Source organism: Aquarana catesbeiana, linkage group LG06, assembly GCF_042186555.1.
Source record: "Aquarana catesbeiana isolate 2022-GZ linkage group LG06, ASM4218655v1, whole genome shotgun sequence".
NCBI classification, from domain to species: domain Eukaryota; kingdom Metazoa; phylum Chordata; class Amphibia; order Anura; family Ranidae; genus Aquarana; species Aquarana catesbeiana.
The window spans coordinates 63362935-63390280 of NC_133329.1; the positions used below are offsets into that span (position 1 = coordinate 63362935).

General features: G+C 45.2%; 1 protein-coding gene and 1 long non-coding RNA gene across 2 annotated transcripts in view; both read right to left on the reverse strand.

The window, feature by feature from the left end:
• Window positions 1–841, reverse strand: part of LOC141147975 (uncharacterized) — a 59844-nt gene extending 59003 nt beyond the window's left edge. Inside the window, exon 1 of the mRNA XM_073635131.1 lies at window positions 565–841. Within this exon, the coding sequence (XP_073491232.1) occupies window positions 565–841 (277 nt within the window). The remainder of the gene's footprint in view (window positions 1–564) is intronic.
• A 6534-nt stretch (window positions 842–7375) lies between these two features.
• Window positions 7376–26959, reverse strand: LOC141148561 (uncharacterized). The gene is made up of 3 exons (XR_012245231.1): window positions 26795–26959; window positions 22937–23049; window positions 7376–7850 (listed from the first exon to the last, which is right to left on the reverse strand). It is a non-coding gene; the product is annotated as an uncharacterized lncRNA (long non-coding RNA).
• Window positions 26960–27346: the final 387 nt, after the last annotated feature.

Sequence of the window (27346 nt, forward strand, 5' to 3'; positions counted from 1 at the left end):
CTGAATTACATTGAGAAGCACCAAGACCCGGTGATTATGTTACTGATTATAAAATAAGGTATGTAAAGAAAAAGTAAAGGCTTTAGCTATGTTTGCTAATCCCGGAGTTCAGCTTTAAGTTATGTTTAGTTCAAGGGGTGTCTGCATAAAACATTCACTCTCAGCTGATACAAGCACTTATGTTACCCTTATGCCGACCACATAACACATATATCCAGCAGCAAGAAGGAGGTTGTGTACCGAGAGCAGGCTCAGTGAACTATCCCAGCACACTGACTGAGCTGTTACTAGCAGCTCTTAGTCAAGGCTTCTGATCAGGAGCCAGCAGGATGGGTTCCTGGTAATGTAACCATTTTTAGAGCCAATCACATGATACAGAAGATTCCCCCCATCTTGGGCATTAACGCCCACTTAAAGGGCTGTCAGGGAGCAGAATTAAAGGGTTAATGTGACACGTATTTCCCAAAGTAATCTCCTATCTGTTGTCTAGCTTACAGTTTAAGTTTTGTTAATAAACATTCATTGGTTTCCAATAGACAGGTCAGGATCATTTGTGGGTCTTACCTCGATAAACCAGATGAAGGTCTTTTTGTACAGAAGGTGAGAGTGTTTCATGGAAGACTGAACAGGACAACATTTTTGGTGACACATCAGTTGGTATCTTCCATGTTCTGTTAACAGAGTAAGTACCATCCTCATTTGTGTGATACGCAGACAGTACTGAGTCCTCCATGATCGTGCGGTCCTTTAAAATTTCCACTGTGATATTTCTTGGGTAGAATCCCATCACTGAGCACAGTGCAAAGCTGGTCTTGTCCTCCTTCTCCACCTTCTCAATCATGACCAATGGAGTTGCTGAAGAAAACAGGAAACCTTGAGCAGTTATAGAAATAGAGTACCTTTAGGCTAGGCTCACATGTATGCGGGTGCGGTTGATGCAGTTTTCAGGCACGTTTTGCAGCGCATTTTTGAACATGTGTTTTTTATTTTTCTCTTCAACTGTGTATAGCTGGTTGTTAAGAAGTGAGCCAGGAAGCCGGCCGCTGCGTCCTTAACAATGGATGACTTCCCCGCTGAAAAACATTGTCGGAAATAAAAAAATCTTTAAAAAAAAATGTCGTGAAGGTCCCCCCAAATTCATATCAGGCCCTTTCAGGTCTGGTATGGGTTTTAAGGGGAACCCTACACCAATTTTTTTTTAAATGGTCCCTCTCCATCCCCCAATTTCATACCAGACCTTTATCTGAGCATGAAGCCTGGCAGACCAGAAAAGGGGGAGGGGCGAAAGAGAGCGTCCCTCTTTGACAAAGCACCTTGTTCCCATGTTGATGGGGACAAGGGCCTCTTCCCCACAACCCTGGGTGGTGGTTGAGGGGGTCTGCGGGCGGGGGGCTTATCGGAAACTGGAAGCTCCCTTTAACAAGGAGGCCCTGCAGATCCTGCCCACCCACTTTCATGTGAATGAGTATGTGAATAAGTACCCCTACTTATTCACCAAAAAAAGTGTCAAAAAGAAAAAAAATACACACATAGTTTTTGACAATTCCTTTAGTGTAAAAAAACAATGTCCCTGGTGTAGATCCATCAAAAATCGTGATGCCCACAGGACCCCCAAAAAAGCAAGAAAAAAAAAGCTCCAATCACGCCAAAGCTTTTTTTTTTCTTTTTCCGGGTGCGGCGGACATCTTGATTGATGATGGATCTACATCGGGGGACATTGTTTTTTTGTTTTAATAAAGGAATTGTCAAAAATTTTTTGTATGTTTTTATTTCTTTTTGACACTTTTTTGGTGAATGGGTAGGGGTACTATGTACCCCATACTCATTCACATAGGGGGGCTAGGATCTGGGGGCCCCCTTGTTAAAGACGGCTTCCATATTCTGATAAGCCCCCCCACCCGCAGAACCCCACAACCCTGGCCCTTGTCCCCATCAACATAAAATGATAATTCTCCCACTCTATAATACTCTGGTCCGGCCACACCTGGAGTATGCCGTCCAGTTCTGGGCACCAGTCCTCAGGAGGAATGTGCTAGAACTGGAAAGAGTCCAGAGAAGGGCACCAAAACTAATAAAGGGACTGGAGGATCTCAGCTGTGGGGAAAGATTACAAGCACTGAACTTATTCTCTCTGGAGAAGAGACACTTGAGAGGGGATATGATTTCAATGTACAAATACCGTAAAACTTTTCAGCGAAAGGGCATTTAAAAAGACTCACGGCCCTTTACTAAAATTTGAAGAAAAGCGGTTTAACCTTAAACTGCGTAGGGGGTTCTTTATGGTAAGAGCGGTAAGGATGTGGAATTCTCTTCCAGAAGCAGTGGTTTCAGCAGGGAGCATATATAATTTCCAAAAACTATTAGATAGGCACCTAAACGACGATAACATACAGGGATATACAATGTGATATTGACATAAAAGCACACACACACAGGTTGGACTTGATGGACTTGTGTCTTTTTTCAACATTTCCATGTAACATGGCCACAAAATGCTTTAGGGTGGGAGGGGGATAGAGCCTTAATGTTCCTTAACATCCAGATATACACTGTTTGTTAAAGACAAAAAACGCAAAATGCAAAACGCATCAAAACCGTAACACTTGCATTTTTGGTGCGGGTCCATTGAAGTCTATTACACTTTCACTGTGAGCTTACTTGTTACACAAAAAATATTTTTTTATGTTCATAGTTACATTTTTTTTAGCAATATTGATTTTCATTGTTTATGGCACTATCTTTGCATTTGTAAGGTTCAGTATCACAAAGCGCTGCATTTTTTTGTAAACCTCAAAAATGCCTCCCTGTCTTCTGGAGTAGGATCCTCTAGAGTCCATCCAGCCACTGACATAATTGCTGCTTGGCCGTGGAGCTGAGTGAGGCAGGGACACTGATTGCAATCCTCTGTTTCAGTAACCTAGAGCTATCTAACTGCTTTTAGAACATGACTGCCTAAAATATGGTCTATAGCCGCCATAGCAAGTTTAGCTCCAGCATAGGTGTGCACAGCCTATTGCACTATGGTGTACATGCCAAAGCTCAACAAACACAGAGCAACAGAGGCAGTAACTAGTGAGTGCAATGCACATGTAAACAAGTCCTTTTTTTTTTTTTTTTAAATGTGTTTTTTTTTTCATTTTTTAAATTTATTTATTTGTTACATTTTTTCACTACCCTTTTGGGGGCTTTGGTTAAATATCAGGACAGGATGGAGTCGCAGATGCTAGAACCGATCCCCCTACAGCACAGCCGGAGCGAGGGAGAGGAGGAGAAGCTGGCAGCACCGCAATGGGAGGAGCAAGAGGATCAAGGCAGTAAAGCCGGTCCTCCTGATTGGCAGGTACCTGGGCCTTCTGCTCTGTGTTTACATTAGTGATTAGGGAGAACCGCTGCTTATTTACTGCAGGGAAGGAGGAGCAAGGGCAGCTGAGCTGCTGAGTCACTGCTGGGAGGGGGGATCAAGGGAAACTGAGCTGCTGAGTCACTGCAAGTAGGGAGGAGCAAGGACAGCTGAGTTGCTAAGTACTGGGAACAGAGGAGCACCAGACTGAGTGCACTATAAATCATAAATTTAATAAAAACAAGTAGTAACTGACAGGTTATATAGATGAGATCAGCATGTAGTGAATATAGCCAGTCCTGGAGTCTCGTAAAACGTCCTATTATCCTTAGCAGCCTGGGGCACTGATGTGATCTTGCAGGGGACCAGAGTGGGCTGTAAACCAGGAAGCAAGAAACGGAAAGCAGCTGGTCACGGCTGTGATCAGCCTGAACCGCAAGGTGGCAAGATGGCACTGGGGCGGACGTGACGTCACAGGAACAGAAAGTGTGATTATTCATAATGTTAAGGAATGGTAATGCATTTCGAAGCTACAGCTTCTTCATCAGACCATGATTGGCTGTTGCTAAGTACCAGCTGGGAGGGTAAGCAGGGCTTAAAGGTGCACTGTTAAGTCACTTATGGGAGAAGGGGAGCAGGGAGCTAGGAGCTGCTGAGTCACTGCTTGGAGGGGAAGCAGGGGAGCCTGAGCTGCTAAGTCACTCATGATAGGGAGGATCAGAAAGTACTGGGCTGCTGAGTCACTGCTATGAGGGGGAGCAGATGGAGCTGCGTTGCTGAATCATTGCTTGAAGTTGAAGTCCATAACCTGGAGGACTTTATCATTTCTACTGTGACATTTGAAGATAAATTGCTCCACAGTATCTGCAGCTACAGAGGTCAAAGGGATCTTGTTTTAAACATTTGTTTGCTGCTTGTTTGGAATATGTAAACACTTGGAATGTTCATAGCAAGACCAGACATTCACATTAGGTTTTAGGTTACAATTATCTATTTTCATGGGAATTATACATTCATTTTTACATAAAATTTGCACTACAAGTTACACTATTAAAGTGGAGTTCCAGCCATTTAAATGTCAGCAGCTACAAAATCTATAGCTGCTGACTTTTAATAAACACACACTCACCTGTTCCACGATACAGTGGTGTACTCACCTCAGCCGTGTTCTCCCCGTGTCCTCCCTTGCATCTCTACTATGGGCAACCGGCTGTGACAGCTTGCGGCTTCACAGCCAGGTGCCCACTGTGCATGTGCGAGCAGCCCTGTGCTCTGTGAATGGTCCTGGAGTCTTCTAGGACCTGTCATGTGTCCCCGAAGACTTTGGGAAGGAGAACTTCCGCTTCCGAACGCCTAATGCCGCGTACACACGAGCGGACTTTCTATCCTACTTGGTCCGGCACACTTTCCGACGGACTTTGTCCGCCAGGTGCGCCGGACTTTAAAACGGACGGACTTGCCCACACACGCCGGGACTTTCCGGCGGGCTAAGTCCGCCCGTCTTTCCGACGGACTTTCGCCGGAGTTCCGGCGGACTTTCAGAATGAACGGACTTGCCCACACACGGACAAGTCCGTTCATTTTGAACGTGACTCAGGTGCGACGGGACTAGAAAAGGATGTCAATCTTGCCGCTTTTATCGGCGAGATTGACACCTTACTAGCCCCGTCGCGGGGCATACCAGGCCCTTAGGTCTGGTATGGATTATAAAGGGGAACCCCGCTACGCCGAAAAAACGGCGTGGGGTCCCCCTAAAATCCATACCAGACCCCGATCCGAGCACGCAGCCTGGCCGGTCAGGAAAGGGGGTGGGGACGAGCGAGCGCCCCCCCCCCTCCTGAACCGTACCAGGCCGCATGCCCTCAACATGGGGGTGGGTGCTTTGGGGGAGGGGGGCGCCCTGCGCCCCCCCCCCCAAAGCACCTTGTCCCCATGTTGATGAGGACAAGGGCCTCTTCCCGACAACCCTGGCCGTTGGTTGTCGGGGTCTGCGGGCGGGGGCTTATCGGAATCTGGGAGCCCCCTTTAATAAGGGGGCCCCCAGATCCCGGCCCCCCACCCTATGTAAATGAGTATGGGGTACATGGTACCCCTACCCATTTACCTAGGAAAAAAGTGTAAGTAATAAAACACACTACACAGGTTTTTAAAATATTTTATTAAACAGCTCCGGGGGGGGGATCTTCCTCCGGCTTCGGGGGTCTTCTTCCGGCTTCGGGGGTCCCTCCGCTTCATCTTCTCCCGGCGTCCGGTTGGTTCTTCTCCCGGTGTTCCAGTTCTTCGGCCGGCTCCTCTGCTGTCTTCAGGTAGCTCTCTTGCCAGCAGAGGTCCGGACTTCTGGGCTTCTGGGCTTCTGGGCTTCTTCTCTTCTCTTCTCCAGATGTTGACACGACGCTCTCTCCGGCTGGACTGCTCTCCGAGGGCTGCGTTGTGACTTATATAGGCGGAGACCCCGCCCCCTTTTGATGTCACAGTCCCTGGGCATGCTGGGACTGTGACGTTTTAGGGGGCGTGGTCAACATCACCCAGTGACCACGCCCCCTAAAACGTCACAGTCCCAGCATGCCCAGGGACTGTGACATCAAAAGGGGGCGGGGTCTCCACCTATATAAGTCACAACGCAGCCCTCGGAGAGCAGTCCAGCAGGAGAGAGCGTCGTGTCAACATCTGGGGAAGAGAAGCCCAGAAGCCCAGAAGCCCAGAAGCCCAGAAGTCCGGACCTCTGCTGGCAAGAGAGCTACTTGAAGACAGCAGAGGAGCCGGCCGAAGAACAGGAACACCGGGAGAAGAGAGCGGAGAAGAACCAACCGGACGCCGGGAGAAGATGAAGCGGAGGGACCCCCGAAGCCGGAAGAAGACCCCCGAAGCCGGAGGAAGACCCCCCCCCCGGAGCTGTTTAATAAAATATTTTAAAAACCTGTGTAGTGTGTTTTATTACACTTTTTTCCTAGGTAAATGGGTAGGGGTACCATGTACCCCATACTCATTTACATAGGGTGGGGGGCCGGGATCTGGGGGCCCCCTTATTAAAGGGGGCTCCCAGATTCCGATAAGCCCCCGCCCGCAGACCCCGACAACCAACGGCCAGGGTTGTCGGGAAGAGGCCCTTGTCCTCATCAACATGGGGACAAGGTGCTTTGGGGGGGGGGGGGCGCAGGGCGCCCCCCTCCCCCAAAGCACCCACCCCCATGTTGAGGGCATGCGGCCTGGTACGGTTCAGGAGGGGGGGGGGCGCTCGCTCGTCCCCACCCCCTTTCCTGACCAGCCAGGCTGCGTGCTCGGATCGGGGTCTGGTATGGATTTTAGGGGGGACCCCACGCCGTTTTTTTCGGCGTAGGGGCTTCCCTTTATAATCCATACCAGACCTAAGGGCCTGGTATGCCCCGCGCTCGCCGCAATAGGAAAATGTGTTTTACCTATTGCAGCGAGCGTGAGATGCAATACCCTGCCCTCGTGTTGTATCTGGTCCGTCGGACCAGCCTACACACGAGTGGGCTTTCCGTCGGACCAGCACACACACGAGCGGACTTTCCGCCCGAAACTGAGTCCGGCGGAAAGATTTAGAACTTTCTTCAAATCTAGGTCCGGCGGGCTTTTGGGAAAAAGTCCGCCGGAAAAGTCCGCCGGTGCCTACACACGGGCGGATTGTCCGGCACACTCTGGTCCGCCGGACCAAGTATGCCGGAAAGTCCGACCGTGTGTACGCGGCATAAGGCGACCGGAACGGAAGTGGGAGCAGGTACCTTCACAAACAGGAGACGGGGAGGAGACCTTAAAGTGGAACTTCCACTTTTGGGTGGAACTCTGCTTTAATGTCAAAAATTCTTCCGATAACATTTCCAACACTGAATTTCTTGCCCCAAACAACCAATGTTCCAAGGCTAAACACTCTCCTCATACCTGATCTCACTCCTAGGTTCCAAAACTCATAAAAAATAAACTTACAAAACACAACTTTATGCACAACTTTGCTAATAGTATTCTATTTAAAAAAATATGATATGAATTTAAGACTAGGCCAATGGACTTGTAGATCTTACAGTTAAAACACCAGGCAAGAGTCTGCTTTGCAATATCTGAAGGCAATGGACCATGATACCCTGTTAAGGTTTACTTGTGGATCCAATTTAATATTTAGAAATATAGTTTTGTAGATATTACTTGCCATAAACATTAAGGTCTACATCTACGAATTTCTTTTGTTTACTGTAGGTTACCATACACCGATATTTTCCAATGTCAGAGATGGTGACATTTGTAATTTCCATATCAACAATTCCTTTGGTGGTGTCCTGTATATTAATAACCATTCTTGGATTGGACAATGTCCCCTTCCTGTCAAACCTCAGAACCTCCTTGTCCTGGAAATGCCACGAAATGGTGAGGAACTGAATGTTTATTGAAGGGTCATCCACTTTGAAAGTGCACGGCAGTACATTGTTCTCTCCCAGCTGGGCTCTGTGTGGTGATGGAGCGAAGACCACCAAGGTGGCTTCATTGTGAAGAAAAGCTGAAAAAAAGAATTATATATACAAAAGATGACTTAGAATATAGTGGTTACCAGGTGAAGGTTTGCTATATTAGTAATATATCAATGTATTAATATATTAATTAATTGCATCTAATCAGTACACTAAAAAATCTACTTTTTTGTCTTGATTTCCAACTGAAAAACTGTAAAGAATACTTGTGCCCTGAGAATTATGGCTGTATGTTTGAAGAGAGATGTGTTGATGTCGCCACTGTGCTGCTTATTTTTCTCCTTGCTGGAGGGGAGGCTATACCTGAGGACCTGCAGTGTGACGATCTCCCTGCTTCTGCTTCATTATTCTGTTTCCCTCACTTGTCCTTCTGTTTCATCTGCTCACCAGTCATCGGATCACCAATTGTTGGGACAGCTCTGACATAAGGAGGCAAAGCCTTGCCTCTACCAAGATGGCTGCCTCCACACAGAGACAGTGCAGAACAAGACGTGGTAAGTTTTTGGAAAAAATATCAGCTATAGGGGGACTACAGGCAATACTGGTAACTAGTCCGTTGTCCTCTGCTTGCTTTTTGGGGCACAGTTTGCACAGTACAGGTCCTCTTTAAAGCACACTGGTCAACTGCTCCCCTTTGCTGTAGCCATGACAACCTTAAATACTTACCAGTTAGCTGGTGCAGATTGCCTTACATTCTGAACATCCGTTGGTTCTCTGACACTTCTGTTTGTTCTGACTCAACTACAAGGCAATAAATGTTATCTTCAGCTTCACATAGAGCTTACATGACCTGGTGATCTATTTATCCCTTGCATCAATTCAGACAGCTTAACTCAATGGATAACTCACTGTATGGAAAGACAGACGATGAATACTCTCGAATGTTCCGTTTAATGATGGGTATCCATAGGTAAAAAAACGTTGCAGTTGTAAGCCACATGTAAAGATGTTACAGCAATGAGGTATACTGTGCACAATGAATCAGAGAGAGGAAGGGGAGGAGAATATACAGAACTACGGTGAGAGAAAGAGTTCAGATAGACAGAAGGAACAAATCTTAAAGACACACAGCATAATAAATCACATAGTGTAACACAACACTCCCCGTCTGAAATCTTTAGATTTCATAACCATAAACAATTATATATATATTCAATAAGTCCAATACTATTAAATGTCCTGGAACCTGTAATGAAAAACATGCAACAAGCAAGTATAAACATAAGTCCAACAGGATAGAAGAACATGTAGTCTGACGTATGACGTCTTCAAAGAATTCCAAAGTAGAACCTGTTGATAGCAGCAATGTACTCCCCGCCGTGCCAACAGCATGGCTAGTCCTTGCATAAGTCACTCACCTGGCAAAAGGAGTACTAACTCAGTAATTGGTCGAGTGAAGGTTTGTGTGGATCCTCCCTAGGTTACCTTGACTTCTACCTTCCGGACCTTGTTATCGTCACTGGGCATAACCTTGGTAATAAGACCCATAGGCCACTCATTCCGACAAACTTCCTTGTCTTTTAGAAGGATGAGATCTCCAACCTTAAGATTAGGCTTAGATGTTTGCCATTTGTTACGACTTTGAAGGTGATGAAGATACTCCTTCCTCCAGCGATGCCAAAACACATTGGCGAGATGCTGCACCTGCTTCCATTGACGTCTGTAGATATCCTTGGGTTCAATCTCACTTGAAGATATTACAGCAGTCCCAATCTTTTGAGGAAGGAGCGAAGCTGGAGTAAGGATCACTGGAGCATCAAGATCTGAAGATACCGGCACTAAAGGTCTTGCGTTCACTATAGCACACACTTCAGCGAGAAAGGTAGACAAAGTATCATGGGTGAGTGGTAAAGACTTGTGAGTCTGCAACATGGAGTCAACAGGGGGTGAGTATGACTCCTCACACAAAAAGCTTGGAGGTGACAGCCATAAGTTGTCCAGAAGAACATCAGATGACACGGCTCTGGTCCCACAGTGAGCTGGATTGAGTTCAGTGGGAACGTAATGCCATTGACTTTGTAGGGAGAATCTCTTTATACGTTCAACCCTGTTGCTGACGTACACATGAAACTGTTTTGTTTGGTTGTATATGTAACCAAGTACTACCTTACTGTCTGTATAGAAGGTGAAAGAATCAATTCTAGTGTCCATTTCACTTCGTATGACTTTGGCAATTTCTACTGCTAGCACGGCTGCACAAAGTTAAAGTCTTGGTATGGTATGTGCAGGTTTGGGAGTGAGTTTTGCCTTGCCTAGGACAAAACTACAGTGTGATTCCCCATTCATTTCAGAGATCTTCAAATAGGCTACTGTAGCAATAGCTTCAACTGATGCATCTGAGAAAATATGAATTTCCCTCCGGTAAACAGTTGAAATAGAACCTGGAACATAGCAACGGGAAATCTGAAGTTTTCCTAGTGACTTCAAAGAATGTGTCCACCTTTCCCACTTGCGTTGATTCTCACTAGGTAAGGGAGTATCCCAGTCTATGTTCTCAGTAGATAACTGTCTTAGCAGAATCTTACCTTGAATGGTAACTGGAGCAAGGGAAACGAGTGGGTCATAGATGCTATTCACCACCGACAGGACTCCTCTCTTAGTGAAGGGTTTGTCACAAGTTGACACTTGGAAGGTGAATGTGTCTTGTTCGATGTTCCACAACAAACCCAGACTTCGCTGTACAGGAGGCACATCTGTACCCAAATCAAGGTTTTTTAGACTGGTGGCATAGTCCTCAGAGTGAAAGGCATTCATAAGTTCCTGGCTGTTGGATATAATCTTGTGCAGTCTAAGGTTTGCTGTAGCCAGCATCTCCTTTGTTCTGGTGAGGAGATAAATCGCTTCTTTAGTGGTTGGAAAAGACTTGAGTGCGTCATCAACGTAGAAGTTTCTTTCAACAAACTGACGAGCATCAGATCCATATTCTTCTTCTCCAGTCTGAGCTGTTCTCCTTAGCCCATAAGTTGCCACCGCAGGAGAAGGACTGTTACCAAAGACATGTACCTTCATTCGAAAGTCTATAACTTCCTTGTGGATGTCATTGTCTTTGTGCCATAGAAACCTGAGGTAGTTTCTGTTGTCTTCTCTGACAATAAAGCAGTGAAACATCTGTTGAATGTCTGCCATAACTGCTACAGGTTCTTGTCTGAAGCGAATCAAGACTCCTATTAGACTGTTGTTCAAGTTAGGCCCTGTAAGGAGCATGTTGTTGAGAGAAACACCTTTATGCTGAGCACTGGAATCAAAGACAACTCTGATTTGGTCTGGTTTACGTGGGTGATACACGCCAAAGGATGGAAGGTACCAGCATTCTTCTCCCTCCTTTAGTGGGGGTGCAGGCTCTGCATAATCTCTGTCAAATATATTTTGCATAAAGTCCACAAAGTGTCTTTGCATCTCTGGTTTCCTGCTTAAGTTGCGTTTTAAGGAGGAGAATCTACTGATGGCCTGTTGCAAGTTGTTGGGCAGTCTCTCTCTTGGGAGACGAAAAGATAGGGGTGCTGCCCAGTTATTGGCGTAGTCTTGAAAGAACTCATTGTCCATTACCTTGATGAATTCTTTGTCTTCCGTTGAAGGAGCCAGTATGTCATCTTCACTGGTTGTATTAAACACTGTAGAGCCGAAGTCGTCATCGTGGCAGGATAAAGGGCTTGTGTTACCTGAGATACCATGTTGCCATCCGTGGCTGGCTATCTTCTCTTTCACCCAGTAGTGATGTGCGCATGGCTCAAAGTAAGTGTTTCGGCCATTTGGCAGAACATTTGGTAGGTTTGTTGGTAGGTCTCTTCATTTTGCCTATACAGACGTTGCCTATGATGACCCACCCTAGATCCATGCGCTCAGCAAATGGGGCATCTGGGGGTCCACTGACTTGTCTGTGTACCTTGTGAATTCTTAGAATGTCTCTTCCTAACAGAAGAAGGATCTGAGCATCTTTGTCAAGCGGCGGTATCTCATTTGCTATTACCTTCAGGTGAGGGTGATGGAAAGCAGCAGCTGGAGTAGGAATTTCTTCCCTGTTAGCAGGTATCTGATTGCACTCGACAAGTGTAGGTAGGGGTAATTGCAAGTTACCTTTGAGAGAAGATACCATGAGTCCATGAGCCCTTCTTCCAGAAACCTCTGTAGTTCCACTACAGGTACTCAAGGTGTAAGGATGAGCTTCGCCTTTTATTTCAAATAGATTAAACAGTTCTGATTTTGCAAGCGATCTATTGCTCTGATCGTCTAGGATAGCATAGGCTTTTAGAGTCTTTTCTGGTTGGTCCTTGTGGTATATGTTCGCCAAGCATATTTTAGCACAGGACTTATCGCAGCGGTCTTCTCCAAAAAACTTCAGTGCAGGATGAAGAAATTATGGTAGAATTAGGCACTTGGTCTGTATTCTCCCCGCCATGCGTTAACCTGGGAGGAGCGTTAGCAGGTTGTGCAGAGCTGGGCTCAAGCGGATGGAGGGCTTGCACATGCTCTTCGGAGCCACACTCTATGCACTTGATGGATACATTACAGTCCCTTGCAAAATGTTCGGTAGAAGCACAGCACCTGAAACATACCCTAAATGTCTTTAAAAGCTCCTTACGCTCTTCAAGAGGCTTTTTCCTGAAGCCGATACATTTTTTGAGGGGGTGTGGCTTCTTGTGAATGGGACACTCTCTGTTAGGGTTTTCAATCTTCCTGCTCTGTCTGTCCGTGGCCACCACTGTGGTAGGAGTGGGAAGGATGTCAGTCTTTTTCACGGATACTGGGCCTCTACGGCTTCTATAGTTGCCCTGAAGACTGGTACTCTTAGGAAATGGTGAGAAGAGACTGTACTCACCGTAGGAAAAACTTGGATCATTCTTGGTCTCTGCAATTTTTCTGATGAAGTTGCAGAAGAAAGAGAATGGAGGGAAGGAAACCTTGTTCTCTTTTTTGTATGATGATCCTAGTGCAGACCATTTCTCTTGTACACCATACGGGAGCTTGGAGACGATTGGGTTTACCCCTCTTGCAGTGTCAAGGTAACTGAGTCCAGGTAGTTTTGGGTCTGCCTTGGCTAGATGAAGCTCAAGGAGAAGGTCACTCAATCTCTGGAACTCCTTGTTGTCCTTACCAGATATCTTTGGAAAGGTTTCCAGACGCATGAACAAGGCATTTTCTATAGCTTCTGGACTGCCATAACTTTGCTCTAGTCGCTCCCATGCAGCTATGAGGCCTGCTGTAGGATTGTCCATGAAAACTGATCCTAATGGCTTAACACGTGCAGCAGATAGTGGACCAAGCTATCTAATCAGCAGATCCAATTCTTGAGCCGCTGTAATGCCAAGATCGCTGATTGCAGTTCTGAAAGCACATTTCCAACTTCTGTAGTTCTCAGGTTGGTCATCAAAACTTGTAAGACTAGTCTTTGTGAGCTCTCTGCGAAGTATGTACCTCACAAACTCTGCTGTCTCAGTTGTCTCTGCCTTTATGTGAGATGTTGTTGGCTGAATAGTGCTGATTGCACTATCTTTGACATTATTGTTAAAGGACACAGGTAAATATGGTGCAGCAGATGCGTTCAGGTGAGTTGCTTGCTTGAAGTCAGTTGTTCCAATGGTACGTTGACTCAATGCTGTACCGATGACAGGAAATTGATGACTTGCTTGCAGCTTGCTCTGATGCTCTATGACATAAGAAGGAAGGTTTGGTAGGCAGGCTGGAAATGCATTGGAGTGATTTTGCATGCAGGAAGTTGCTGGAACCTCTTTAACTTGGAGCTGTGAAGGAGTTTCTAAGTTGCCAGGAGCATTGGAGACAATGGAGTGTATACTGCAGTGGCTTAGGACATAGTCTTTAGTGCGTTTGAGGGGATCTTCCATATCTGCTATGTTTAGGTTGATGCTGTCTTTCTCACTTGCACCTTCGTCTGCACTGATAGCTTGCTCTAAAACCCTTAGCCTTGCCATAGCTGCGTCATGTTTACACTGTTCATTTAAGATTTCTATAGTTGCTCTTTGACGTGCGGTCTGAAGCACTTAGCGCGGGCACTAATAAGTCGCTCACTTAGTGTAGAGTATCTTGAACTATGACTTCTAGAAGACCTTTTAGAATGTCTGGTGTAAACAGATCTGTGAGATGCAGTGTCCTGTAGCAGCTTTAACTTTGCTTCTGCCTTTAATTTGATTTGCTGGATAAAACCGTCTCTTTCCAGATTAAGAGCCTTGAAATTCTTTAATTCCTCGAGTGAAAGTTCTGTGTTCATATTTTGTAAGACATTAATGAACTTGTCACTGGTAAGCTGATAGAGCTCATAAGAGCTAGAGAGTTGTTTAATGGCGCCCTCTAGTGTCAGTAATTCACGTTCAACAGACACTGTATTTGATTCAAAGGCAATCTTGTCCCAAAATAGCTTCAAGCTATTAAACAATTCAGTTCTTAAGGCTTCATAATTCTCCATCACTTTCCAGGTGGGTTTGACTGAGCGTTTGGGTAAGTCAGTTGGCTCAGTGTCTTGTGTTGGAGTGGCTGTGTATTCATATTGAGAGCTGTGGTGACTCATGGCTGACACAGGCAGAGAATGTCTCAGTGATAAGCAGGCAGGATCTGTGTGCTGTAATATGACACCCTGCAGCCTGGTCTCAGGTTATGAAGATTCCATGTGCTGCTGTCTCAATCTTTCTTGTAATGAGGGCAGTAAATCTTGTCTGTAACAGTACTGTATGCAGAAATCTTGTAATTAGGCTGTGGAACTTCGTTTTTCTACTGTTCTGACTCAACTACAAGGCAATAAATGTTATCTTCAGCTTCACATAGAGCTTACATGACCTGGTGATCTATTTATCCCTTGCATCAATTCAGACAGCTTAACTCAATGGATAACTCACTATATGGAAAGACAGACGATGAATCCTCTTGAATGTTCCGTTTAATGATGGGTATCCATAGGTAGAAAAACGTTGCAGTTGTAAGCCACATGTAAAGATGTTACAGCAATGAGGTATACTGTGCACAATGAATCAGAGAGAGGAAGGGGAGGAGAATATACAGAACTACGGTGAGAGAAAGAGTTCAGATAGACAGAGGGAACAAATCTTAAAGACACACAGCATAATAAATCACATAGTGTAACACAACACTGTTTCTTCACCAAAGCTCTGAGTAAATTCCTAGTGAGGCAGGGATTCTGACTAGCTCCTCGAGAAGAACATTTTTTTCTTTGTGTAGCACCATCTAGAAGTGTGCTAGAGTAGTTAAGTTTGTTAGTGTAAGTTTGTGAGAGTAGGCAAAAAACTATAGTTAAGCTCAGGGCTAAGCCTGAGCTGTGTAATCTGGGTCAGGGTTACTTTAGGGAGGCTGGATGACTCAGCAAGCAGCTTCTCTGGAGCCTCCCTCTGTTTTCTGGAACCTTGGAGAAGGTTCCAGATATAGTGGGTGGAGGCTAGGATGGGCTGTTTTGCATATTTATGAGGTCCAGGGGGCAGTCTTACCTCATAAATAGGCATGACTCATGACAGCACGGGAGTCAGGTGGAAGATGGAGTGCTGAGGAGGCTGTTGATGGCCCTCTGGGGTACCCCCTAGTTTGGAGGGGGTGACCTTGGACCGGGGCTCGGGTGCTGGAAGGATCCTGCCACAACACACAGATGAAGCCCTTCCTGGAGGCATGGGAGCAAGTGAGGGGACAGCGAGAGCAGGTCTGCACTGGTGAGGGAATCACAAAGGGGGGGGATTGCCACATGTAGCCAGTTCTCTCTGAAGACCATGTTGTGCCAAGTCTTCATCCCTTTTCCCTGGGAGATCTCCTGAGAGTCAGCTGGGTGGGCTGGTGAGTGTCAGTCTGGAGGACTGTGTGGAGAAGTTAGCCTGGAGGGCTAGTGAAAGGTGAAGCTGCAGCCAGGTCACCTGGCAGGGCCGGAAGAGGTGATACTGGGATCAGTGACCACAGGGAGGAAGTGCTGGAAAAGTGCAAGCTGTGTCACTCCTCTGTTCTACAAATATAGGGGCTGTGAGCAACCTCCCCCCTTCCCAGATCAGCTCAGGGTGGCAGAGCAGACACAAATACCCCTTCAGCCTCTTCTATCACAACAGCTCAGGTGACTGGGCAGTGGATACCATGCCAGCCCACACCTCCCACCCCCTTATCACCAGCTCACCTCAGGCAGTGGAGGACACTGCCATTACAATCCACAACCCCCTCTGGCTGGCTGTCTCTCAGCCTCAGATACACCCTGGCAGCAGCTAGGAAGGTGGACTGGGTACATAGTTTGCAGCAGCAGCTACCGGTGGAAGGAGCAGGAAGTAAGACTGGACCAGACCACGGCGCCTTGGGGGTTCCGGCTGAAAAAAAAAACAGCCAGGGCTCTTGCCGCCGTGGGATGGTGTCACATATGGCGGGTGTCAACTGACCTGGCGCACCACCATAGCAATGCCACTGACACCCCCCCATGTTTTGGCTCCCGGGGCAGACCGCCTCCCTCTTGGTATGCCAAGGATCCGCCTCACATCCTGTCCTCTCTCCTTCACAGAGAAGCCCAATGCCGATATTCCAATGCGTCGGCGGCAACACCGGGGGGGGGGGGTCGGTGCCTGGTCAGTATTTGCTCCATAAGACACAGGGACATTTTCCCCCATTTTTTTGGGGGGGGGAAGTGCTTCTTTTGGTGCGAAAAATTTAACTTTAGGCCTATTTTAATGGGAAAGGCACCTTCAGACTTGTTTTGGTCCAAATAACAGCTTCTGGAACAGATTCACCACCTGAACTTTTGCTCAATCACTGTGACAGAGGGTCTCAATGACCATTTGTGAGGGCCAGGAGATGAGGAAGAATCAAGATTAACCTGCAGCTGGTACTTCTAAATAGACTGTCCTGAGTGCTGTGCAAGCCATTGATGGATATGTAAAGGGAAACCTGAGAGCATCTGCATTTCATTCATGGTGCCAAATTATTTGTAATAATAAATAAGTTATATAAATACAGTGCTCAGCCAAACTACAAATAAATCCCAGCAAAGTGAATGAAAAACGAAATAATATATATATAAATAAACAATTATACATACAGTGCTAATTATGTGCTCAATAATATGTACAAGAATACCCTTAATGTATGCATTAAACCACATGATTATATATGAAACCTCAAACCAATATAAAAAGTCCAAAAAATGTGTAAAAGTGCCTTATGCAAGAAAAAGTGCCTTAGTGTCTCATGTGCTTTACAACTGTTGTACTTTCCACTTTAAGCCTTCAACCTCCACCTTCACAGACCACTTACCAAATATATGGACCCACTGCTGTTTAGGGTCAAAACATGCTTAGGATCACGGGAGAGTTCCCCCACTCCTCCACCTCGCTTATTCAACAGTACCACCTCTATCCTCTTGCTCTCCAGGGTCTACACCGCTTATCTCTCCTAAGGGATTCCACCACTTTTGTTCTTCTTTATTCATCAGCCAGACCAGCCCGCCAATCACCATAACTCCCCTTCTTTTATTCTCGCATGGATGCCGGCATAAGGATAAAATACAACTTTCATAGTTCCTATCCTGGAACGCAGCTATAAGTGAAATCATCCCTCATACAGAGTCTTGCACCAGGCTGAACAATGGAGCCCAACAGTGGCGGCCCGTAAAGGGCGCACCGGCGCCACCCTCTAACCATGCGTCCGGCCCCCTTATCTACAATAGGGGGGAGTGTTTTTTTGAAGCACGTGATTAGAGCCAGAGGCCGTCCGGGGTTGGGGGTGGTAGTTGCCGCACCGCCGGCCGCCCGGGGGGGTGGTAGTGCCACACCTAGGCTGTCCAGGGGGGTGGTTGTGCCGCCCCGCCGGCTGCCCAGGGGGGTGGTAGTGTCACACCGCTGGCCGCTCGCGGCGTGGTAGTGCCACGCCGCCGGCTGCCCTGGGATGGCGGGGAGGTTGGTTGTTTGCCGCCCCCCCAAAAGAAAAACCCACCAGCCGCCACTGCTTCTGTAGACAGGTGTCTTTTATACAGATAACAAGCTGAGATTAGGAGCACTCCCTTTAGGGCCTGGTTCACACTGGTGCGACATACGCTGCGACTTTGGGAGCACATGTTGCATTACGTGTACAAATCAATGGTTCCCCATGAGAGCCAACTTAATTGGTCTGACACAAGTTGGTACAACTTTAGAAAAGGTTCCTGCACTACTTTGGTCCGACTTTGGTCCGTTTTCAGACCATTCAACATCATTGATGTTGGATCAATGACGGAACCTAGTCCTAACCATCCGACATGGTGATTACAGCAGCACTGGAATTGTTTTGCTTGGTCAAAGGACAAGTCGGACTATCTCAAAGTCGAAGCAAAATCGTATCCTGTTCATTCAAGTCGGATGGCAGTCGGACCGAAGTAGGACCGATGTCACAGGGCAAAGTAGCATAACAGTCATACAATAGTGGTGTCGTACCAGTGTGAACTCGACCTAAGAGAGTGCTCCTAATCTCAGCTCTTTACCTGGATAGAAGACACCTGGGAGCCAGAGATCTTGCTGATTGATAGGGGATCAAATACTTACAGTATTTTACTCATTAAAATGCAAATCAATTTATAACTTTTTTGAAATGCGTTTTTCTGGATATTTTTGTTATTCTGTCTCTCACTGTTAACCGCTTGCCGACCGCCGCATGTACATATATATCGGCAGAATGGCACGGCTGGGAAAATGGGCGTACCTGTACGTCCCTTTATATTTGCCGCCATGCCATCGCGTGCGCTCCCACCGCGAGCTCCGTGAGTAGGATCGCAAGTCCTGCGGACTCGATGTCCGCGGGGATACCTGCGATCATCTCATGGAGAGGAAGAATGGGGAAATGCTAATGTAAACAAGCATTTCCCTGTTCTGCCTAGTGACACTGTCACTGATCATAGCTCCCTGTGATCGGGAGCTATGATCAGTGATGTGTCACACACAGCCCCTCCCCTCCACAGTTAGAATCACTCCCTAGGACACACTTAACCCCTCCCTAGCCCCCTAGTGGTTAACCCCTTCACTGCCAGTGTCATTTTTACAGTAATCAGTGCAATTTTATAGCACTGATCGCTGAAAAAATGACAATGGTCCCAAAAATGTGTCAAAATTGTGCGATGTGTCCGCCATAATGTCGCAGTCATGATAAAAATCGCAGATTGCCGCCATTACTAATAAAAGAAATTATTAATAAAAATGCCATAAAACTAACCCCTATTTTGTAGACGCTATAACTTTTGCGCAAACCAATCAATAAACGCTTATTGTAATTTTTTTTACCAAAAATATGTAGAAGAATACGTATCAGCCTAAACTGAGGAAAAAAAATGTTTTTTATATATTTTTTGGGGATATTTATTATAGCAAAAAGTAAAAAATAATGCGTTTATTTTTCAAAATTTTCGCTCTATTTTTGTTTATAGCGCAAATCAATCAAATACCACCAAAAGAAACCTCTATTTGTGGGGTAAAAAAGGACGTCAATTCTGTTTGGGAGCCACGTCGCACGACCGCGCAATTGTCAGTTAAAGCGACGCAGTGCCGAATCGCAAAAAATGCTCTGATCTTTGGCCAGCTAAATGGTCCGGGGCTTAAGTGGTTAAAGTAAACCTAACATTAAAAGTATAGACTGATCATTTCTTTGTCAGTGGGCAAAAGTAAAAAATCAGCAGGGGATCAAATACTTTTTATACCTCACTGGTACTTTACATAGCAGGGAGGGGGTTATCGGGTAGAGCTATTTTGTTATGGTATGTGCTCTTTGCCCTGTTATTTTTTTTCATACAGTGTGCATACCAATGTGTGACCTTTGAATAGTTTTCTGCAAGATTGTTTTTTCTATCTCCTACTAGAGCTGCACGATTCTGGCTAAAATGAGAATCACTATTTTTTTGCTCAGAATAAAAATCATGATTCTCGCGGTGTAACATCACCTTTCACATTATCCAAAAAAATTGGGCTAACTTTACTGTTTAGTTTTTTTTTTAAATTAATTTAAGTGTATTACTTCATAAAAAATTGTGTTTAAAAGTCCACTGCGCAAATACAGTGTGACATCAAATATTGCAACAAGTGCCATTTTATTCTCCAGGGTCTCTGCTAAAAAAAAATATATATAATGTTTGGAGGTTCTAAGTAATTTTCTAGCAAAAAATACAGATTTTATCTTGTAAGCAACAAGTGTCAGAAAAAGTCTTTAGCTGGATGCACACTATACAATTTTCTGTAGATTTTTTCCTTCAGATTTACCAAACCATATAATATAAGATCAAACCTTAAGAGTTTCAATTTGTATGAAATCAGGCAGGCCCTTGCACTACATGGTTTTGGTAAATCTAAAGGAAATCTGACAACAAAAGTTGTATAATGTGTATGGGGTCTAGGAAGCAGACAAGCGGAAGTTCCACTTTTGGGTGGAACTTCGCTTTAAAGCTGAGTTCCACCCGTATAAAAGTCAGCAGCTACAAAAAGTGTAGCTGCTGACTTTTAATAATCGGACACTTACCTGTCCCACGGTCCAGCAATGCAGGTGAATGAAGCCTCGCTTCTCTCCCCCTCCTCTCTGCAGCTCCGGCATCACTACTGTGGGCACCCAGCTGTGGCTTGGGCACGTACTGTGCATGTGCAAGCCACGCTGCGTGCTGTGGTTGGCCGGCAATCTTCTGGAACCTGTGACGTGTCCCAGAAGATTGCAGGGAGGGAGGGGGGAGAGGTGAACTTCCTTCTGGCGTCGCGGAGCCCTGGGAGAAAGTGGGAGCTGGATGCCTCTAAAAAGAAGGTATCTGCCCCCCCCCCCCCCCCCAAAAAAAATGACATGCCAAATGTGGCATGTCAGGGGATCACGGTCACTTAAAACAGAAGTTCCATTTTTGGGTGGAACTCAGCTTTAAGTGGTTAACTGACCACATTTACAGAACGAAATTCATCCCTTTGATGTTTATAGGTATCTCTCAGCGCTGAGCAATGTTGATAAACATTTGTCAGCTTTTTTTTGTGCAGCTCTGAGCAGAGAACGGCTCTGCACTTGTTACATAGAATCGTAGAAATGCCGGATGAAGATTGTGAGGGGGGGGGTTGAATTGAGATTGCGATTTTCTAATGATTAATCGTGCAGCTCTATCTCCTGTGTACATCGGCTGGTCGGGTGCAGCCGCCGCCATTGCTGGTAAGGGAACCCGGCAGTGTAGCCTTTCAGCTTCAGGACCGGGTCCCTACTGCGTACTTCGCTGTGGCCTGGTCTCCCGGAAGTCAGGACAGGGTACCTGTAAAAAGCAGGTACCTGCTCACCCCCCCCCCCCCCGAAAAGGTACCAAATGTGGCACCAGAGTGGGGGAGAAATCAGATAATCAGAAGTTCCACTTTTGGGTGGAACTCCGCTTTAATTCCCTTCTTATTTCACTTGACTTTTTGAGTTTGATATGACATGTTGGTGTACCATTGGGGCAATCCGGGACACGTGGTCACTCTACTGGGCATGCTGGGGTATGTTGTCTGCCTCTAGGGATTGCTATAGGGCCATCTGTCTTTGGGACTACATGTCCCAAGATGCTCTGCTCCTGTAGTCTGTCTTCAGGATTGGCTGTCCCCCCCTGCCAATGAGAAAGCAGGGGAGGGAGCAGAGCGGGCTGGTGTCCCTGCGAGTGCCGCTCTCCTACTGCAAGCAGCACAAGGAAGATAAGGAGGGGGGGAGAAATCCCCCGCAGCTGTGACAGGCTCTGTGCTCCAAATGCCTGTTAGGCACACCTCAGCGTTTTGTAGCTTGTAGCTCGATGCTCCAAAACGCTGGAGGAGAAAAAATCTATTATTTTCCGTGGATATGCTTCACAACTTCACTTCAAGTCGCCTGAAGCCAAATGTCTGAAGCTGAAAAAAGTTCTGGAGCTTTTTTTTGTAGCTTAAATCGGACAGATTTGAGCATTTTTGGTGCGTTTTTATTCTCCTAGAAATGAATGTAAATGGGCCATTGGTGCGTTTTTGTGTGATTTTCTGCTCATAATATTTTTTTTTTTTAATTAAATAGTAATAATATATGAATAAATAAATGTAAAATAAATACACAAATAACTTAAAATCATCATAAATAAAATAAATTAATATGCAATAATACATGCATAAATAGTAATTAACTCCTAAGCTTAAAATATCTGAAATACATTATTTTTATTAATAATAATAAACACCCAAACCTGAACATAAATAAATGAATAATAATAATTTTTTTTTGTAAGGGTTAGGGGTTAATTATTTATTGGAAGTAGTAGTAGTAGTAGTAGTAGTAGCAGCAGCAGTAGTAGCAGTAGCAGCAGCAGCAGCAGTAGTATTTACACCATAACCTCAACATAAAATAAACAAATAAATAACTCTAACCACTAATCCTAACTCTAACCCCAACTCCTAATCCTAACCCTAACTTAACATTAACTCTAACCCCTTACCCCCCTTAAAAAAAAAAAAAAGAATAATAATAATAAAAAAATAAATAAAAGCCAATGGAAAAGCTAAAAAAGCTGAAATACCGAGCAACAAATGATGCAAAAATAGTTTTCTCTATTGGCTCATAAAAAAACTCCACAGCTCAAAATGCAGTATAAAAACACGCAAGTCGTGCATAAAAGCATGCCAAAATTGCACATAAAAACGCTCTAAAAACCACCATATAAACGCTCAAAGATGCTACGCTCAGGTGTAAATGCAGCCTTATCACCGCTGCCTTTTGTCTAGCGGTGGGGGGGGGGGGGGGGGTGGTACCCGGATCGGCACCCACTATATCTCTTATCACCCCCTTAAAGGGAACACAACCCAAATAACAGGGAAACATACCTGCAGTACAGGACCCATCCCTGATGTCCTGCACTATATATATATATATATATATATATATATATATATATATAGTAAATTCTGATTAGAGCAGACTTTTTCATTTATTTAACAGATTAATTTCCTGTTGCCTCTGTTTCCTGCAGTAACATGCAGCTTTCACATTGCAACCAAACATTTTGATTGATTATTAATTGACATTATTAACACATCCATATGCCATTTGTTTGAATAGAGGAGGCCCAACATCCAGCAAACTATACAGAAGACATGACAGGCTCAGTGAACTCTACCCATAAAAAACTCATTACATCAAGGTTCTATATTCTAATAAAGATTCTACTCACTTGTGTGCCATAGAAGAATCAGGAACACCACCTTCACAGCGGACATGTTCTAGGATCTGGGTGTAGAGATCAAGGATCATGTCTTATTTTCATTTTCACTTTTGCGGCTATTCCTATGGGAGGCAGGATAGGTGAGGAGTGAGAAGGACACCTGCTGATCTTTTACACCATTCAGAACAGACATCCACAATGAATAAAGATTTATGTATTATCTTCAATTCGTATATACAGGACCATGAGCCAACAAAGGGCTTTCCAACAAAAAAGCCACCCAATCACTTTTATGGGGCTCTCAACCACCATCACCAGTGGCACCAACAGTTGTTCCTGGGCTCTCTCATCCCTCCAGGGAAGGAGCTTCCCCAGAAAAACCAGGAGAAACTCAGGAAACATCCATTTCCCAATTTCTCCTGTGACTAATGACCCAAGAAGCGACGTGTATTGCTCCACTTCCGGGGTCACAGGAAGTGTAGCTGAGGATGCAACTATTCAAGCACAATCTGTGTTTGAAAAGCTGCATTGGAGGGCAGGTGAGACATTGGGGGTCATAATATATATATATATATATATATATATATATATATATATATATATATATATATATTTTTTTTTTTTAAATTAAATTTAACCACTTCCCTACTGCTCTATTTTCAAATGACGCCCGTAGGAACCCTTCGTCCCTCCGGGCGGGCGTCATATGATGTCCTGGGATTCCTGGCATTGTGGAGAGTGCGCTCCCGCCGCATCACTCGGGGCCCGATGCGCGTGCCCGGCGGCCGCGATGGCCGCCGGGCACCCGCGATTGCCCGTTAACCGAGCAGGACCGTGGATCTGTGTGTTTGTAAACACACAGATCCACATCCTGTCAGGTGAGGAGACTGATCCGTGTGTTCCCATTACAGAGGAACACCGATAGGTCTCCTCCCCTAGTGAGTCCCCTCCCCCTACAGTTAGAATCACCTTCCTAGGACACACAGTTAACCCCTTGATCACCCCCTAGTGTTAACCCCTTCCCTGCCAGTGACATTTATACAGTTATAAATGCATTTTATAGCACTGATCACTGTATAAATGTGAATGGTCCCAAAATAGTGTCAAAAGTGTCCGATATTTCCGCCACAATATCGCAGTCACGATAAAAATCGCAGATCGCCGCCATTACTAGTAAAAAAAAATAAATAATAAAAATGCCATAAATCTATCACCTATTTTGTAGACGCTATAACTTTTGCGCAATCCAATCAATATATGCTTATTGCGATTTTTTTTACCAAAAATATGTAGAAGAATACATATCGGCCTAAACTGAGGAAAAAATTTTTTTTTTTTTTTTAAATTGGGATATTTATTATAGCAAAAAGTATAACACAAATATTGTATTTTTTTTCAAAATTGTCGCTCTTTTTTTGTTTAATGCGCAAAAAATAAAAACAGCAGAGATGATCAAATACCACCAAAAGAAAGCTCTATTTGTGGGGGAAAAAAATTATCAAAGTTAATTTGGGTACAACGTCGCATGACTGCACAATTCTCATTCAAAGTGTGACAGCGCTGAAAGCTGAAAATTGGCCTGGGCAGGAAGGGGGTCAAAATGCCCGGTATGGAAGTGGTTAAAAGCACCCCTGCACACACCCCATATAAAAAACACAGTATAGGGCAAACAAATGTAAACATCAATTGTGTCATGCATGTGAGGTATTGTCGCAAAAAGAGAGCAATAATTCTAGGGCCATAATTCACAGTTAAAGTGGATATAAACCCCATTCATGAAATTTGAACTAAGCACATATATCTGCAGTGTTTACTTATCTCTTTCCAAAGCTCTAAGTGTCGTTTCTCTGTGGTGCTTTGTTCCTCTGTTATCAGCATGAGTCACTTCTGACAAGTTCTCCACCAAGATAACAGCAGCTGAAAATTTATGTTGGGGAGGGAGCTTAGAGGGAGATAAGCACTGAGCTTATCTAGATTTCTCCCATAGACTTTTAAAGGGTGTTCCGCGGCTTTTCGAATTTTCCGCGAACACCCCAAATTGTTCGCTATTCGGCGAACAGGCGAACAGCCAATGTTTGAGTCGATCTCATGTTCGACTCTAACAGATAGCCCATCCCTAGTCAGGAGTACTTAGCGCAGAGTACAGAGGCTAGGAGTAGGTAAAAAAAAGAGTGCAGCAGGGTTCAGTAGTGCACACCGGATTGGACTACCTATCGCACAGATGACAGGAGTCAGTATTGTATAACACAGAGTGCAGTAGTTTAGGCAGGGAGCTCCTCACAAATTTACTCGCCAGGAGTAGCTAGCTATCCTGGTTAATTGATGGATATCTATTGATTTCTCCCTAAGTTTGGCCTTGTTGCACTTTTCTCTTCTACCACTAGATGGCAGGGTACTTGGTGGTACTAGATATGTCAAGGTCAAGTTATGGGTATGTGGGGTGTCTCAGCCAATGGGCAAGGGCTTTCTTGAATCCCTTGGCCTGCTGGGAAAACCTATATATTTAGGTGGAGTCAGGTGATCTATGTTCTGTGCCACCTGGATGGCTGTCTGGATGGACGTGTGTCGAGTGCCCTGGGCTGCTAGGCCAGAGATTGGGCCTATCCCGGGGGGCATCTGGCTGCTAGGCTGTCTGAGGGCCTATCCAGAAGTAAGATAGCAGTGCAGGGTTGGGATTTCAGTCCAACCAGCAGTGACGTTTCTGCCGTCATGGTCAGAACCTGTCACGGTCATAGGTAGAAGGGAAGCTGTCGCTATAAAGGGACCAACCACCTTATTACCAGGGACCACAGTGAGCAACTGAAGCAAGTACTGGAGCAGTATTCTCACCGAACGGGCACGATGGAGAATCTGGAAACTTCAGGCGATGATCAAGTCAGGGGCACCAACCAGCAGGGGTGAAGCTTGAGAGGTATCTTGAGTGCAAAGCTAGGGACCCAGCAGAGAAGCGGGGGGTGACGCTTGAGCAAGATACCACCGTGAAGATTGAAGGAGCTCAAGGGATTCAGTGAATCATCTAGTCTAGTGAGAGATTGGGAGCTCAGTGGGCTGAAGAACTACAAGAAGTGATTGTAGTGAAAGGGAAAGAACTGTTACGCTTTGTGTTAGAAACTGTTAAAGATTGTTGCCATAGGAGATAGCATTCCTGCACATGCAGATGTGGTGTCTTGCTAGATGCCTTTCCCTGCATGGCTGTCCTCCTACTGAAGTCTCGGAGTCTGCCAATTAATCTTGCAACTACCTAAGGGTGTCCTGGCCCTAACCCTCTCTCCCCCCCAAAAAAGTCTGTTAAGAGAAATACGCTCACTTTTGCATTCAAGAATACTCAAGAAACTTTAATTACTTTGCACCCACCATGCCTCACAACCCACCATTTACAGAAGGATGTCAGCTGTCCCTGGCCCTGGAGGTTCTCATTAGACCAAAAGAGGCCTGAGACCTTTCTACATATACAATAATAATCAGAGTAACATCTGCAAAACATTGTGGTGGAAAGCTTCTTTGCCGCCTTGTGTAAAGGAATGATAAAAATGCTTTGTGGTGTAGCGCTGACAACTTTTGTTTCTAGTCATATGTATTGTTGTAAAGGTAATAGGTTGATATAGCGCCATCTAGTGGCTAATTATAAGGATGCAATCTGTTTATTTTTTATTATTTTGAGAAGTGACATGGAAGTGATTGATTGTTTATTTCTGGACATTAACTATGACCTACCCACAATGCTCAAGGACCAGAGGAAAACTGAACTGCATTGTGGGGAGGATATAAAAGGGCTGGGAGCGGCCATCTTAGGTCTCTTGTTCCTGGGAAGCGTGGCCTGCCAGCAGAATTCTGTAGGTGGGTGTGTCCTACAGGGTTGCGGCCTACCTTGTGAAGGAGCGGAGCAGCAGCAAGGATCCTGTTTTTGATCACAGTGTGCTGGAGCAGCAGAAGTAATCGTTCCGGAGACCTGTGGAGGAGGTAACCGAGGACTCCTGGTCGTTAGTAAACGGAACAGCGTGACAGCGTGGTTGTGGCTCCACACGGACTGAGAACTGCTGAAACGGAGACACCCATCTGTTAACACCCAGAAGTTTGTTTAACACTACACACATTTGGAACTGTTACAGAGTGTTGCTGGGACTGATAGTCCCACGGAACAATTGAGTTGGAAAACATTACATTTACACAGACTTCAATATCCAAGAACTGATACTAGATGTCTGTCTTCTTCAAATAAGAACACTTAATCAATTTGCTGGATTATAATTGCCTTTGTGTATCACTTTGCACTGCGCAACACTCCAGAAGAACTCTCTGTGGATTACGATTACTGATTTATAGCTAGCGAAGATTGAAGACGTCAGGACTATCTTTTTTATTGCACAGCCCTGCATCTAGTTATAAAGGATAGTGACTTTACGGTTTAAAGCAGGGGGA